General features: G+C 46.9%; 1 protein-coding gene and 1 pseudogene across 5 annotated transcripts in view; one reads left to right on the top strand and one right to left on the bottom strand.

The window, feature by feature from the left end:
- The first annotated feature begins 575 nt into the window (after positions 1-575).
- LOC123091263 (uncharacterized) lies at positions 576-3,968 on the top strand (annotated as a pseudogene).
- Positions 3,969-4,107: 139 nt separating this feature from the next.
- Positions 4,108-16,833, bottom strand: part of LOC123091262 (disease resistance protein RGA5) — a 38,630-nt gene continuing 25,904 nt past the window's right edge. Inside the window, exons 8-12 of one of the 5 annotated variants that reach the window (XM_044512720.1) lie at positions 8,291-8,350; positions 7,576-7,695; positions 5,652-5,908; positions 5,489-5,552; positions 4,108-4,231 (exon numbers count right to left, since the gene is read on the bottom strand). In XM_044512720.1, coding sequence (XP_044368655.1) covers positions 4,172-4,231; positions 5,489-5,552; positions 5,652-5,908; positions 7,576-7,695; positions 8,291-8,350 — 561 coding nt within the window. In that variant the 3' untranslated portion in view covers positions 4,108-4,171. Of the gene's footprint in view, positions 4,556-5,488; positions 5,553-5,651; positions 5,909-7,575; positions 7,696-8,290; positions 8,351-8,978; positions 9,983-16,833 lie in introns of those variants that run through there. The other 4 variants (XM_044512719.1, XM_044512718.1, XM_044512721.1 and 1 more) reach the window with 4 other exon arrangements.

Raw genomic sequence — 16,833 nt, 5'->3', positions numbered from 1 at the left:
GCAGTTCGTCGTCGGTGGATTTGATGGAGAGGCAGAAATGAGGAGGGGAGACGATGGGGGAGGGGGGGAGGAGAGAGCTAGTGGATAAGAGGGGGGAAGAGGAAACAAATCGGTCGCCCGTTCGGTGGGTCGACGCGTTTGCCCGAACGCGGTGCCGTTCGGTGGGTCGACGAGTTCGCCCGCACGAAAATTCTGACGTGTCATATTATATGCGTCAAGATTCGTGCGCCCAGAATCTAATGGTATCCAACACATGTGGTTCAAGTTGACAAGTGCCATACGTGTGGGTGTTAGTATTTTCGTAAATTAAAGAAAGCTGGGCCGGAGAGGATCCAGGGAGGCCGTATTAGCCCAAAAAACTGGCACATCAGCAAAACAGACGTTCCCCTAAAAAAAAGAAACCGACGTTGGATCCTCAAAGAAAAAATGAAACCGACGTTGTGATTCTGAAAAAAAACGACGTTGTCACCGAACCGACTACAAATCCAAATCATCTCCGATGCTGGTGCGACTCCATATATACGAGATCATTGTCCCAAAATAAATAAATAAATAAAAATATACGAGATCATCAATCAAGCAAGCAAAGAAAAGTCGCCAGGAACGATCTGAAAGTAAATACGTGCTCCGTGCGCAGCTTTGATGGATCCCGCGATGATGGCCTGTCGGAGTAAGAAGCCGCGGCAGTCCTTCTCTGGCCCGGCGGAGCTCGCCGCCGGCCTCATGAAGCGCCTCGCCGACGCAAACCCCGACTCCAACCTCGTCTTCTCGCCGCTCTCCATCTACGCTGCCGTCGCGCTCCTGGCGCCGGGCGCCCGGGGGGACACCCTGGACGAGGTCCTCCGTCTCCTCGGCGCGCGCTCCCGCGACGAGCTCGAGGAGTCCATCTCGCGCATGGTGGACGACGCGCTCCAGGACCTGTCCGGATCCGGCGGGCCGAGCGTCGGGTTCGCGTGCGGCGTGTGGAACGACAAGAGGCGGCGCTGAAGCCGGCCTACCGCGAGGCCGTCGTCGGCACGTACAGGGCGGAGGCGCGCACCTTGGATTTCCGGGAGAACGCAGAGGAAGCGGCGCAGCACATCAATGATTGGGTCGCGGAGGTCACGAGGAACCTCATCAAGAAGGTCGTCTCTCCTGAAGACGTTAGCATGGCGCCCAACGTCATTCTCGCCAACGCCATGTACTTCAAAGGCAAGTGGAACCTGCCGTTCCACGAGAGGCACACCAGGGACAGGCCGTTCCACCGGCTCGACGGAACTGCCGTCGACGCGCCCTTCATGCGCAACCCGGCCCGCCACTTCATTGCCGTGCACGATGGGTTCAAGGTCCTCAAGCTGCAGTACAAGATGCCACAACGAGGATACCATCAGCCGTACCAGTGCACAGCAGCCTTCAAGCAGCCCACGCAGTACTCCATGTGCATCTTCCTGCCGGACGCGTACGACGGCCTGCGGGGTCTCGTCGACGAGATAACCTCCCGTCCGGGCTTCGTGCACGATCACCTGCCGGCCTTCCCCGTCAAGGTCGGCGACTTCGGGGTTCCCAAGTTCAAGCTTGATTTCTCGAGCAAAATCGTCGGAACCCTCAAACAGTTGGGGCTCGTTCTACCGTTCAACATGGATTCTGACCTGTCGGACATGGTGGAGGCCGACGGCACAGGCTACCCATTGGTCGTTCAAGAGGTCATCCATAAGGCTGTCATCGAGGTCAACGAGGAAGGGACAGAAGCTGCGGCTGTCACCATGATGCTCGCGGCTCCTGGGTGTGCCATGATGATGCCGGAGCCCATGGTGGATTTCGTCGCCGACCATCCTTTCGCGTATTTCATAGTCGAGGAGGCGTCTGGCGTGATCATGTTTGCAGGCCATGTTGTCGATCCTACCAATGGCAAAGGCCCGGTGCGGATTGTGCAACAGAAACATGGGGGTGCGCTTAACGAGCAGCGGCGGCTACCTGTAGGAGGATACGACGAGTTGCCTTTGACCAGAAACCCGTCGGTGAAGTTCGATGTAGTAGGGCCGACGGGGAATCCTGGGTCCAACGGACTGGCAGCGCTCGCCACCGGGCTAGCGAGGTGCCTCGCCGAGGGGAGCATGGACGACAACCTAGTCTTCTCGCCGTTGTCCATCTACACCGCTCTGGCGCTCTTGGCCGCCGGCGCTCGGGACGCCACACTGGACGAGATCCTCCACGTCCTCGGAGCGCGGTCGCGCGGCGAGCTTGAGAAGTTCGTGTCGCGCATGGCGGAGGACGCGCTCCAGGACAGGTCCGCCGTGGGCGGCCCTTGCGTGGCGTTCGCGTGCGGCGTGTGGAGCGACCTAACGCGGCCGCTGAAGCCGGCTTTCCGCGAGGCCGTGGTGGGCACGTACAAAGCCGAGGCGAGCACCGTCAACTTCCGCAGCGCGCCGGAGGAAGCGTGTGTCCAGATCAACGCATGGGTGGCTCAAGTGACGAGGAACCTCATCGACTCTGTCCTCCCGGTAGAGTCGATAAAGCCAGCAACGGCTCTGGTGCTCGGCAACGCCATATACTTCAAGGGCAAGTGGGAGGACCAACCGTTCGACCGTAGGCACACCGTGGATAAGCCCTTCCACCGTCTCGACGGCAGCCAGGTCGATGTGCCCTTCATGCAGAGCTGGAAGTCGCAGTTCGTCGCCGTGCACGACGGGTTCAAGGTACTCAAACTCCGGTACAAGATGGCAACGCCAGATCACAAGGAGCAACCGCATCCTCGTCCGTTGGGCCGTGTTAGTTCTGCCGATCCCTGCAACTACAATCGTGTTGGCCAGCCCGGTGACTATGGCGGCCACGCATCTCCGTACGCCCATCCTCGTGCGTACAACCATGGTGGTCCGTCCCCAAATTATTCGCCGCTCCACACTGCCATTGCGCAAGCGATGCCCGCTGCACCATACTTCCATCACCGTGGCAAGTTTGCCCCTCCAAATGCCATTCCCCCCTCTCCTCCGTTTGGCGGCCCCTACTCTCAATACAACTATCCTCGGCCATATCCTTATGGTGCACTTGGTTGTGCTCCGTTTGGCTATCCTCCTAATAATCCCTATGCCCCCCATGATCCATTTGGCCGCGTTGGTCCGTCTGCCTATGCCATGCACCGTGATCCGTGGTCACGCAGCACTCAACCATCCCAGCGTGCCGCTCCGTGGGCGCACTCCAGCTTCGATCGTACCGGGCATATGCAATTCTCGATGTGCATCTTTCTCCCGGACGCCCACGACGGCCTGCTGGGGCTGCTGGACACGGTAGCGTCAAGGCCTGGCTTCTTGCACGACCACCTGCCTGAGCGGCGGATCGACCTTCGCGAGTTCAGGGTGCCAAAATTCAAGCTGTCCTTCCACAGCAGCGTCGTCGCCGTCCTCAAGAAGCTAGGGCTGGAGCTGCCATTCTGCTTAGAGGGCGACCTATCTGACATGGTGGAGGATGACGGCTCTGGCTTGCCGATAGTAGCGGAGGACGTCATCCACAAGGCCGTCGTTGAGGTAAATGAGGAAGGTACCGAAGCCGCCGCCGTCACTATGGTCATTGCGCCTTCTGGATGCGCAGCTGGGGGCTCGTGGCCACCACCTCCACAGGTAGATTTCATCGCCGACCATCCGTTTGCCTACTACATAGTGGAGGAGGCGACCGGCGCAGTTGTCTTTGCTGGGCACCTCCTCGACCCCTCCAAGAAGTAATCAATGTAGCTAGCTAGCTGTTGAGGTCGATGAACACATTTCTCTTTTCCTAAATAGTTTTTATTTCAGAACTGCTCTGCATACGAGCACTACTTGTACCATGATGAATTTATATGGATGACTATTTTTCACCTCATGAAAATCTGCTTTGTGCTTCAGTTTGATTATATATTTAAGAGATGTCTTGTACTATATGCGTTAACAAATAAAAATGAGGATCACCTAAACCATAACTTCACATTGCAAAAGAGCTTCTTCCAAGATAATCCTACGGAAGGGCATCAGCGCTACACATGCCTCTACTCTTGCTTATCCTGATACTCATTGCCAGGTGTTAAATGACGCTGACATTGTTAATTTGGGCATTCAAAACCCAAGAGAAAACCCAAATTATTACAAAAATAGAGAGTACTGACGCAGTAAACCTCTTCAATTTTTGAGATAACCGAGACATCTCATCAAAATATGACAGGCAATCAGCAATGATTGAGAAATCTTATCAAGCATATGTCCGGAATGACTGAAGCATCTAGCACCTAGCAGGCAGGCAAACAAAGCCACATATTAAACATACATTACAAGCATGCATCATCAGTAATTCTGAAACAAAACTGTAGAGCAGAATCATCGTGAACTCCTTCCATAAACTATTTGGGAGATTGGTGGCTTGCTGGAGAGAATCTCTCCCTGGTAGAACAAGAAAAGGCTTTGGTAGACAGATGTCAGCGAAGTTTTCATTGTTGGGGCGCAATGGGGCGCAATGGGGCTCATGATCTCATGGCTCTTAAGTCGTAGCCTGTCTCGTTGCTGTTGCTAACAATAGATTTGGGATGAGAGATCGCACTTGGAGGAATATTCTGCTGCAGGAACAAGAAAATTGTTGAGTGATGTTTCCCCAACGACAGACTACTAAAAAAAATTTAGTAGAGGGCTGTGCAGTCTGCAGATTCAAAACTTTCTACCATGCTGCAGACTGCAGAGCCATGTAATGTCAGCTAGGTTGCAGATTCAAAGCCTCCTATAAGAAAACTACAAATGGTGCACGGGCAATTTGTTTTCGATTTTTTTTACTTCTAAATATGGTGTTTTATTTTTTTCAGAAAAGGGCACCATGGTGCTCGTGCACCACAAGTTCGCACTCTATTGTTCATGTGCTGAACTTCATAGTTGGAGGTAGCACAGCAGCAGCAGCTACTCTACTCTCACCAGGTGCCTTTCGCCAAGGGCCTCCTATATGCCTATTTTGCAAATAATATATATCCACGGGTTTTAGCCTTTAGGTGGCGTTTGAGGTGCTAAAAAACAACAGTGTGTCATTGCTAGGTATTTTGAAAACTAGGAAGGAGAATATGGGGTTTGTTGGTTCAGGACTTTTTCAAGTTTTCTCTATCTGGACTCTGGAGGGTTCATACCCAATCTTCAGACACTTAGAAATTCCAAAGATAATATTTAGAAGTGAAACCATAAGTTCAGTTGTAAATATTCTTGAATATGATTATTGGTAGCACAATAACCGAGGATTTGCAAAAGTTTATAGATATCTTTTGTTGTACCGCTTTCTCTGTGCATTGAACAAAGATATTTTCTACTCTGGGACTCTGGGTTCTATTTATTTGTACATTTTGTTGATGACTCAAAGGATTTGTATAAAATTTGGCGCCTACCGCAATCCTACTGAAATGTTATGATGCAACCATTCTAGGTTGCAAAGTGTAGATCCCAATGCTGGCATGCTTAAGAAACGGGATTGAAGGCAAAACCTAAAGTTCTAGGGGGAAATAAGGTGTGGCTACCTGGACTGGTTGTGAAGTTAATCGTGAAGCTAATGATTCGGAAGGCCTAGCATCATTTGCTCCACTGGCAATAGAAGATGAAGGTATATTAGGATCAGCAAAAAAACAAGAATAATTGAACCACTCTACTTGACTTGACAATAAATGAAACCAAGCTGCTCACCTAGTTGTAGTTTTCCTTGTCAAGGATGTGTCACAGCTTGCTCGAATGACTTCCTCACAGCCTGCAATAATGACTTCTTGAACATGCTTGCTGCAATGACTTGAATCCCTGATAAATGGATGGGTCAACAACTCGCTTGCGCTCGGCCTCGCTGCTGGATTCCTCTTGAAACAGCATTCCAGAAAATCCTTTGCCTCATGTGATAAATTGTCAGGAAGTGGTGGGTCCTTATTCATAACGTTGAACACTGCAGCAATCTGTAGTAGAAAAAAGTTTTCTTAGAAGTAGCTTTTTTGTACAACTTTATTGTGTTGATAACCAGACTACAAGTTACCAATGATCAATAACTTGCAATGTTCAAAAAAGCGGAAAGTGTAAGCGAAGCGGAGGGCCACAGCTCAGAGCAATGAGCGCTTAAGCGCAGCTTAATCGCGCTTAAGCATTTTTTGAAATTGGCTAGAATTTGACAGACTTTGAATAATATACAAAAAAAAATAGGAAGCATGGCACATGGATAATTGAAATAGCATCAGAAATACAGTTCACACAATAGCAAATACATATCGGGTTCCCATCGCAAGCAAAATAACAACTAAAATGCAGTTCAGTTCAAATAGACATAACCTAACAGAGATCATGTGGACAGAATTTTGCCAAAATATGAAGGAAATAATTCTTGAGCAGAGCCTAATAATAAGATAAATGTCATATTGCCATTATTGCGCACGCAGACCAGCAGAAGTAGTACAAAAATAGCCAAATTTTGGTCAAATTAAAATAAAAAATGCTTAATCTACCGCTTAGGGCAAAAGCGAAGCGCTTTACCAACGCTCAGCACTTAATCGCGCTTAAGCGTCGCTTAAAAACACTTTCTTGAACATTGATAACTTGTGACAACGCTTTCGGTTACCTTCCACACCTATTTATGTGTGCATATGAACATAGGTCCATATTAGACTTCCCCTGACAATTCATTAATTAAACTTGAACGTGAATCGCCCCATTAGCCCAGGCGGGGGCGCCCGCGGGCGTCGTTACCTCGTTGGAGGCGTTGTGGGGCAATTCGTGTTCCCTGTGTGCCCAGGGGAAACCCCAGACTCGGGCTTTCCGGATCGGATGATGGCGAGGTTCCTGCGCCGTCAACCCCATGGGGGCATCATCTTTGGGGTTGTAGGAGGGACAAGTGTTTGGCTTGGTGGCTGGGCGCAGGTCTCCGTATGCTTCTCGTGCAGTGACCAAGGTGGAGCGGTGTGCCATCTACAGTATCGACGACGGCGAGTCTTGGCAGCGAGGTGCAGCGGGGTGTCTCGGCGCTGGATACCGTTTGATGGACGCGCACAGGAGGCTGGCACTGTCCGGTGTCATGGTGGCGTCGACGGCAGAAGGGTCTGGCAAAATCAGTGCATTGATTGCTCCTTATGATGGGACTGCGGAAGAAGGCGGCGACGGATTCTACAGCATGCGCATGCAGTGCACGCTGGGGGTCTGCTAGACTGGTTGGTGCTCCCGGCTAGCCGGCGGGCGGCTTGGTGAGGCCATCAGATTTCTTGATGTGCGTGGCACGAGGTCAGGGCACATCATCAATCTTCTAGGTAGGGCGACAGTTTTCGCCTGGAAGGTGGCTTTGGGTTGATCTATGTATTTATTTTGTAGGGCTTTATTGAATAATGCAATAAAGATGGCTGTGTGCATCGCTCGATGGAGAGGCCGGGGGTAATCCTCCTTTTTGAAAAAATGGCAGGAGCATTTGAACTCGGGATTAGAATGACACAGTGCTGATTCTGATGGTCATCATGTGTACCCAAACAAACAATTTGATTAGCTTAAGCACTTCATTTTATATTATTTTCTCCATGCTACGCAGACTAGTCATGAAATGCATGCTGATAAGCTTACTGTAAATCAAAAAGCTCCAAGTTATTACCCGTTCATAATCGCTCCAAGGAGGTTTTCCATTGAACATCTCGATAATGGTGCAACCAAGACTCCATATATCAACAGCAGAATCATAGCCTACGTCTTTAACAAGTGTAGCCCGAACCATCTGTAAAAGAAGAAACAAGCTAAACTTCAATAAGCATAAAGGTGCAACCAAGAGAATTTATAGACCCAAAGCATGTAACTCAAATATGAATAATAAAAAAATGAAATTGCTGGATAATAGAATGGCTTGTTTGTAGCATCAAAATTGGAGATCCATTAGGTACCTAAACTAAAGACAATGCTATTAAAGTTGTGCGGATCATACATATGTCATACTAAACCCGACTAATTCCCAAAAAGTAGTCACTTTAACTGTTCTTATTAAGAACAACAACTCCTAGTCCCATCAAGTTAAAAACAGACCTTGTTTCTTTTTTATACAAACTGTGTTGTAATAGCCACATGCTATGTAAAATGTACCTTTTTCTTTTCGAGGCATTAAATATTACGAGACCGCAAAGCATGAAGTCGGATAATTGCAATCCACATGAAGATAAAGTGAGCCTGACCACCCATGTGCGGAAAAGTATGATGTTTACAAAGAGTGGAAAAATTGCACCCGCATGGACTTCAACTTTAAAGCTCTAAGTGTAATATGATATTTAAAGTTGATAACAAGAGAACTTAGTAGTAATACAAGGAATATATGTGCGCACCTCTGGGGCCATCCAGTATGGTGTTCCCTTCAATGAAAGATTAGGAGCTGCAGTACTTAACTGATAACAAGTGGCAATAGTATCAACACTACATAAGAGGATATATAGAAAATGTTTCCAACTATTTTAACTTTAAGCTTGTCTAGCAACAATTGGAGTGCGCCCATTCTCTTACCAAAGTTACTTTGGATGACATAATAGCACTAAAAAAAGAAGGGTTTTTATCAGTTTTGCCATTGGTTGTACTGCACTACTCAGTTTTGCCACTAAGAAGTTTCACTGCTAAAAAATGCCACTGTTCCGTTAGACGCGTGCCCAAAAAAGCCATTTTTCGTCATTACGGTCATGTCAAAGGACGTTTTGAGCTGTGGGCCCACCTATAAGGCAAGCATGAAAAGAGAAGACCAAAATTGGAGCCACAGGGTTTCGAACCCACGACCACGACCTGGACAGGCGCTCGTGCTAACCAGCTGAGCTAAGGGAAACTTATGAAATAGAAGGAAATATATGTTTCATATCCTTTAGGTAAATAATATTCAAACCAAACAGTATATAATATCATTTCTTGTTGCTCGCTACTCCATTTCTCCAGCTAGCTAATTGACAGCAACAACAAATATGATAGCAGGAGCACATGATTTTCTAAATTTCTCTGAAAATTTCAGCATGCTGCCTGCTCATTTTTCTGAAAACAACACAAACATAACAAGATTTACAAACTTTACATGTGCAGCTTTTTTTTTTACTTCTAGTATCTGTAATTCCATATCCATCCTTACCATCAGAACATGTGTACCAAATTGCACGCGAATATCAACAAGGCAACAATCAGCTACTACAAATTCTACACAAGAAATTCCATTCGGCCTCTACAAGTTACTATGAGCCACACACGCACCACGCTAAGAATTAGCATACTCACCCTGCCGGAATTTCAGAGGCTACAACATGCTGGGGCGTCCGGTGGCCGACGCTTCTATCAGATTCAGGACTGTTGTCCGTCGCCAATGCCATGAAACAAATCACTTCAAGGCATCACGGGAGGTGGCGGAGCTGGACTCGGGAGGAGTTACGGGCTGCTGAGGAATCAGGCGGAAGAAGCGCCAGAGCTGCATGCCTTGAGTGGCAGTGCTGGGCGGGAGGCAACGCCGAGGCCGCGACGGGGGCGGCGCTGGGCGGGCAGCGCGGCGGCTGTCGCGAGTGGAGGCGCGCCGGAGCTAGGCGGGCAGCTCGGCGGATGCGGCGAGTGGAGGCGCGCCGGAGTTGGGCGGGCAGCTCGGCGGATGCGGCGAGTGGAGGCGCGCCGGAGCTGGGCGGGCAGCCTGGCGACCGGCGGATGCGGCGAGTGAAGGCGCGCCGGAGCTGGGCGGGCAGCCTGGCGACCGGCGGTTGTAGTTGAGGATCGGCACGCGGCAGCGAGGGAAACTGATGGGAAACTGATACGAGCAGGTTAGGTATTGGATAAGGTTAAATACAAGTACATCTGTTCCTCGAACAAATTGCCCGCTGAATACACTCAGGTCTCTTGTTCGATCCACCTCGTCGCTCTTTTTCCTTGTAATTTATTTTCCTACTCCTTTGACAAGTTGAGAGATCTTGCAAATGAGACCAGGGGCATTATAGTCATATAACGTGGTCAACGTCCATTGACCAGACCGTAACGGTGAAAAAATGGCTTTTTTGACCATGCGCCTAAGGAACAGTGGCATTTGTGAGCAATGGAAAAATTTAGTGGCAGAACTGAGTAATATAGTACAACCAATGGCAAAACTGATAAAAACCCAAAAAAGAAAACATACACAGTTCAGTTACTAGCAACACATAAAATATTCTCATAAAAGACTTTGCACAAAACAGAGATAACTCAATAGGATTTCAGTAATAAACAGCACACAGCAGATTAGAAATATGGGCGGGATACAGAGAACTGAGCCGTAGCTGTCGTGGATATTTTTCAGACAATACTGTAGGGGTATGCTAGTAGGGGCGCCATGTCCACTGTAGGTGTAAGTGTTTATACAAGTTCGGGCCCTCATTGGACGAGGTAATATCAACGTTGGGTAACGGCAGCATTCAATGCGTCGTAGTGATCGTGGTGTTTCTTGGCGCAGCGATTATAGGACATCCGGCTGCTAGGGGACGAGTGACTGACGGTGCCTGCTCAATTGGAGGGGTGGAATTCGACCGTAGACACATAGTTCGTTGGCGAAAAACCCCTTGGTTGATGATGGGCTGTAATCTTGATCGGCCTGGGCCTTTGGCTGGGACATTCGTATATGTGGGCCTACACCGTAGGTATTCCCGTGTCAGTAGCCTCCGAGTCCGACAGGGTCTCGCTGCAGAATCCGACTGCCACTGCGCCCCGATGAAGAAGATTCAAACTGCTCGCCAAACTCAAAGCACCACTTGTTTGCTGGCTGAGAGACCCTGGCGGACTCATGTGATCATACCTTCGGAAAGTGAAGATTGAGCAAATAATTGGAAAAACTTGATAATACCCGATTCTCTTCAGGAGAGGATGGCACGTGGCCCGACTGTAGGCCTATCATCAAATTCCGAATGGTGGTCTGAGACGTCTGGGCTTGAGCGGATCAAGCAACACCAGTCAATATCCTTTCCATGGAACGTCAGTCAAACCCCCTCCTCAAGAACCAAGTTTGCGCAGACAGATATTTGGCTTTCCTGAGAAATCCAACCAATGCCACGGACAATACCGTGGGCGCCCCTCGCTCAGAATTGATCTATAACAAGTGTCACTTCACTTGGGGGTTTTTCGAGTGTGGTGTACTCGGGTTTTCATAATGCCGTGTGCATGGGTTTTTTGGCTCGGGACTAACCCCGACAACCGAATCAAATTGTCCCTTCATTCAACCAACCGGTCAATTCGACCGACTAGCATGCAAAACGACAGGTGACATCATTGCAAATCTTGTTGTATTGTGAAAGTGCAACTAATCCCTGGGTGGTTTTGGTAATTCATAACAACATATAGCTCATTGAATTAATATTCTTTCAAGATCAATGTTTCAAAAAGTTCAATGGTTGGTATGGCATGGACCAGAGATGTGGACCCCTCAAAATGCTAAGGACACATATTGGCAAAAGCTCAAGACTCTACATTTTCATTTTAGTGATCCAAGATCACATTGAGTCCATAAGAAAAGCCAATACTATTAAAAGGGGATGAGCTCATTGAACTAATATTCTTTCAAGATCAATATTTCAAAAAGTTCAATGGTTGGTATGGCATGGACCAGAGATGTGGACCCCTCAAAATGCTAAGGACACATATTGGCAAAAGCTCAAGACTCTACATTTTCATTTTAGTGATCCAAGATCACATTGAGTCCATAGGAAAAGCCAATACTATTAAAAGGGGATGAGGTGTTACTTAATGGCTTGCTTGCTCAAAATGCTTAGTGATATGCTCTAAAAACCCTCAATTACTTTCTCATTTCCACATATGTCCTAAACCTAAAGTCAAACTCAACCCCACCGATTTGATCTATCCGGCGCCACCGAGTTCACTTGACATAGCCATATCCACAAACCCTAATCAGTTCGGTCTTACCGATAGGGATCTCGGTCTCACCAAGATAGGATTGCAAACTCTGTTTCCCTTCGTAACGTTTCGGTCTAACCGAGATGAGCGATCGGTCCCACCAAGTTCGCAGTGCAAACTCTCTGTTTCCTTTTTGTAATGTTTCGGTCTAACCGAGATGAGCGATCGGTCCCACCGAGTTTGCCTGACCAAGTCTCTGTTTGCTTATTACTGAAATCGGTCTCACCGTGTTCATGCGATCGGTCTCACCGAAATAAGGTTTACCCTAACCCTAGCGCATCGGTCTCACCGAGTTGATGTTGTCGGTTCCACCAAAAAGCCTAACGTTCAGATTTCGAACCAAGTCGGACTCACCGAGTTTCACTATTCAGTCCCATCGAGTTTGGAAATTGTGTGTAACGGTTAGATTTTGTGTGGAGGCTATATATACCCCTCCACCCCCTTCTCCATCAGAGAGAGACATTAGAACGTGCCTACACTTCCACTACTTATTTTCTGAGAGACAACCACCTACTCATGTGTTGAGACCAAGACATTCCAATCCAATCACAAGAATCTTGATCTCTAGCCTTCCCCAAGTTGCTTTGCACTCAAATCATCTTTCCACCATATCCAAATCTATGAGAGAGAGTTGAATGTTTGGAAGACTATCATTTGAAGCACAAGAGCAAGGAGTTCATCATCAACACACCATCTATTACCTTTTGGAGAGTGGTGTCTCCTAAATTGGTTAGGTGTCACTTGGGAGCCTCCGTCAAGATTGTGAAGTTGAACCAAGGAGTTTGTAAGGACAAGGAGATCGCCTACTTCGTGAAGATCTACCCAAGTGAAGCAAGTCCTTCGTGGGCGATGGCCATGGTGGGATAGACAAGGTTGCTTCTTCGTGGACCCTTCGTGGGTGAAGCCCTCCATGGACTCGCGCAACAGTTACCCTTCGTGGGTTGAAGTCTCCATCAACATGGATGTACGATAGCACCACCTATCAAAACCACGCCAAAAATCTCCGTGTCTACATTGCGTTTGCTTCCCCCAAACTCCTCCCCTTTACCTTCATATGCAATGATTTACATTCCGTTGCTATACTCTTAGAATTGCATGTGTAGGTTGTTTGCTTGACTAGTGCTAAGTTGCTAAAATCTGCCAAGACTTAAAATTGAGAAAAGACTAGATTTTTATTTGGTCAAGTAGTCTAATCACCCCCCCTATAGACATACTTTCAATCCTACAAGTGGTATCAGAGTTTTGGTCTCCATTTGCCTTGATTTCCATTGCTTTGGTGATCATAGCCTTGGTTTCACAACCTAGGAGAGTATGGCGTTAGCAAGGGAAATTACCACCGTAAAGATCCTTACTTTGATGGCACTAATTTTGCTAGTTGGAAGCATAAGATGAAAATGCATATTCTTGGACATAACCCCGCCGTTTGGGCTATTGTGTGCATTGGTTTGCAAGGTGAATTCTTCGATGGGAGAGAACCAAATCGTGAAGCAACTGCGGAAGAGTTGAAAATGCTGCAATACAATGCTCAAGCTTGCGATATCCTCTTCAATGGATTGTGCCTCGAAGAATTCAACAAAATCAGCCGTCTCGAGAATGCAAAGGAAATTTAGGATACTTTGATTGATATGCACGAAGGTACCGAGTCCGTCAAGGAATCCAAGATGGATGTGCTTCAAAGTCAACTTGACAAGTTCAAAATGAAGGATGATGAAGGTGTTGCCGGCCTTGCACTTGTGTCAACAAACTCCTACGACATATTTGACTTACCAAATGAAGGAATTGGGAGATGCTTCATGGCTAAAGGCCCCAAGGTATCACACCCCGAGTATATTGATTTCAATAATGATGAAGATGATTTGCTAGGTGATGATGAGTTACTTGTTGACAATGCTAGTGATGAAAACTATGATGAAACTGTTATTAATCATGCTAATCAAGATGAAACGAATGACAATGATAAGAAGGAGATTCAGCGTCTAAGTAAAGAACTAAACACTCTTAAGTTAGCTCATGAAACTACTTTAGAAGATCATCGAGAACTTCTAAAAATTCATGAGAAGCTACGCTTCGAGAAGCTCAACCTAGAGCAAGAACATGGGTTCTTAAAAGCCATCAATGATGATCTTCGAAAGAAAAGTTCTTCTTACATTGCCAAGTGTTTACTCTTGTCTACTTACATGCCACAAGTAAAATCTAGCAACAAGGGTAAGAAAGATTCTTCTAGTAGTAACAATAATCATGCTAAATCCAATATTGTTGCTTCTAGTAGTTCTCTTGATTCCCCTAATGAGTTACACTTGAGCAAGAAAATAGCTTATTGAAGGGAATTATAGAGAAAGATGTTTACAAGAGCCTTGCTGGAAGTAAGCAATTTGAGGAAATTGTACGCAAGCAAGGAAGGCACCGGAAGAATCAAGGTGTTGGTTTTGAAGAAGCTCCAAAGGCCTTGGTCAAGTGGGTTCCCAAGTCCATCTCAAGTTCTACTTCATCAAGTACATCTACAACCCCAAGGATTCCCATCAAGATGATGTGAATCCCGAAGAAGAAGAACTAGAGAGTTCTTGAGGGTGACTCTGCCAACATACTTCACTCATATTCATTTGGCAAGAACAAGTGCAATCAATTTCCACATCTTGCACTAGTTCAAGGAGTCACAAACCCTCTTGCTAGTAAGTCAAGGGACAAGGTAACCTAATGCTTTCATGGACATCATCTTATGTGTACTTCACTCTATGTCTATGGATATTCTTGTTTGTTCCTTGTGGGACTAACCCATGTAGGTATTGAAAGTGCAACTCACTCCATTGGATTGCTCCAAATGATCTACATCAACATTAAGCATCCACATCTTTAACATCTACATGAAGTCATCATCGACAAAACCTAAGGTTAGTTCATCCCTCTAAAAGGGGATATCACATCTAGGGGGAGCTTTACTCTAAGAATTGAGCTAAAGCAACTCTAATGGTGTGAACACAACAATGCTTTATGTAAAAGTGGTAACCCCACTTGAGCTTAAACGATGAGTATGACCTATGATCAAATGTACTCATTTGACTCCTAAGTCAATATACTCATATATAGATACCTAGTCATCACCAATTGCTTGATACTCCCTCCGTTCCTAAATGTAAGTCTTTTTAGATATTTCATTATGAATTAGATACGGATCAAAATGAGTGAATCTACACTCTAAAATATATTCATATACATCCGTATGTAGTTTGTATTGAAATCTCTAAAAAGACTTACATTTAGGAACGGAGGGAATAGATGCTAGAGTGTTTGTGCATGCTTTGCCACATATTTCATTTGCTATCTTATTGTGTGCGCATGTTGGTTGCTTAATTTTCTTCATTCGAGGACATCCATTTGTTGTTTTGATTGTTTGGTCTTTTCTTTTGCCAAATGGATGGACAAGAATGCCTAAGTACTCTCTCTAGCTATCTATGCTTTTCTCGTCTCAAACTCTATTCATGCTACATCACAAAGTTTGATCAACTCAGATTCAAACCCTCTGGGTGAGGAGCACTCAGAGTCACCGATTCGTCATAGACTTGAACTTCCAAAACCTCTTGATACACATCTCGGTCTGACTGGTTCATTTCTTTCGGTCACACCGAGTTCATTAAGTTGATCTAGGTTTCAATCTCGGTGCAGCCGATTTGAACGCTTCGGTCTCACCGAGTTGCAGTAACTGCTTGCGATTCTGCATCTCAGTGCCACCAAGTTGTTCCACTCGGTCACACAGACAGGGTCTGGATATATATACCCATGGGTTGAATTTTTGGAAATTCCTTCGAAACTCTTCGCCCGCGCTGTCCAGCTCTGTTGACTCGAGGTCTCCGGATCATCGCCTCCGTCGCCAGCGACCCCCTGCCGCTGGTCTCCGCCGCCGTCAACGAATTCTCCTCCGCCGTTGTCGCTGTAGCGAGCTCATCGCCAAGTTAGGGTATGAGTTCGATCCTTTGTGCTTTCTCATCCGATTCTTAGCATGAAGACAATGCCATGATTCTTGCCACAATTGAGATTATTCTATCCAGCGAAAACTTCCTTCAGATTAGTTTTGATTCGAAAATTTAGGGTTAGGTTTCCGCCGAATTCATCTCGGACCGACCGAGTTGTAGAAATCGGTCTCACCAATTTGGCCTAGGCCATAGCACTCGTGAGTTTCGATCTGATCGAATCTTGTAAGTCGGTGTGACCGAGTTCAGAACCTTGTGAAACCCTAGCAGTCTCGAAGTAACCAAACTGTGTCTCGGTTTGACCGATGTCACTAGTTTAGACTCTGAACATTGCTTCGGTGTCACTGAGTTCAACAAATCGGTAGCTCCAAAATACCTTCTGCAGAAAATTAAAACTAAGTTTTTGGCTCAATTGTTTTCCAAAATCTCTGCACTTTGTGATGCTCATCCACTCTATCTCATCTACATCTATTCACAAGGTCAGCCTTCAGGTTTCAGCATGTCTGACAACAGTGATAGGCAGAATCAGTCTGAGGAGCAGGTTCAGATGAGTGAGGGCACTAGTCCCTCTGAGAGCAGTTATGATGATGAGAGCAGAAGCACTCCCAGCAACCTGACCAAAGCTGCAACTAGGCAAAGGAAGAAGAAGACATCAAATTCTGAGGATGAGGATTTCAAGATTGATGAGGAAGTCTCTTCCAAGAGGAAAGGAGACGAGAAAGAGCTCGGTATTGCTGCCAACACCAAGCCGGGGATGAAGAAGAAAGCTCCTGCAAGAAGAGTTCCCATGTCCACAGCCAGAGCCTCAACCCAAGAAACCATGGAGTTCACACTTGAACCCAAGGAGGCTGGTGAGGGCAAAAAGAGGAAGGAGAGGGTCAAAAAGACAATGGCCAGAGTTATTGGGAGATCTTCTATGATCAGAGACCCAGAAGAGGAAGAGCAAGATGCAACTCCTGCAAAATCTCAAAAGCTAATGGGGGATGCAGTCAGATCCGGGGCTGCTCCATCAAAGC

Source organism: Triticum aestivum, chromosome 4B, assembly GCF_018294505.1.
Source record: "Triticum aestivum cultivar Chinese Spring chromosome 4B, IWGSC CS RefSeq v2.1, whole genome shotgun sequence".
NCBI lineage: Eukaryota > Viridiplantae > Streptophyta > Magnoliopsida > Poales > Poaceae > Triticum > Triticum aestivum.
The sequence above is the reverse complement of the archived record's forward strand: the minus strand, read 5'-3'. Positions and strand labels throughout refer to the sequence as shown.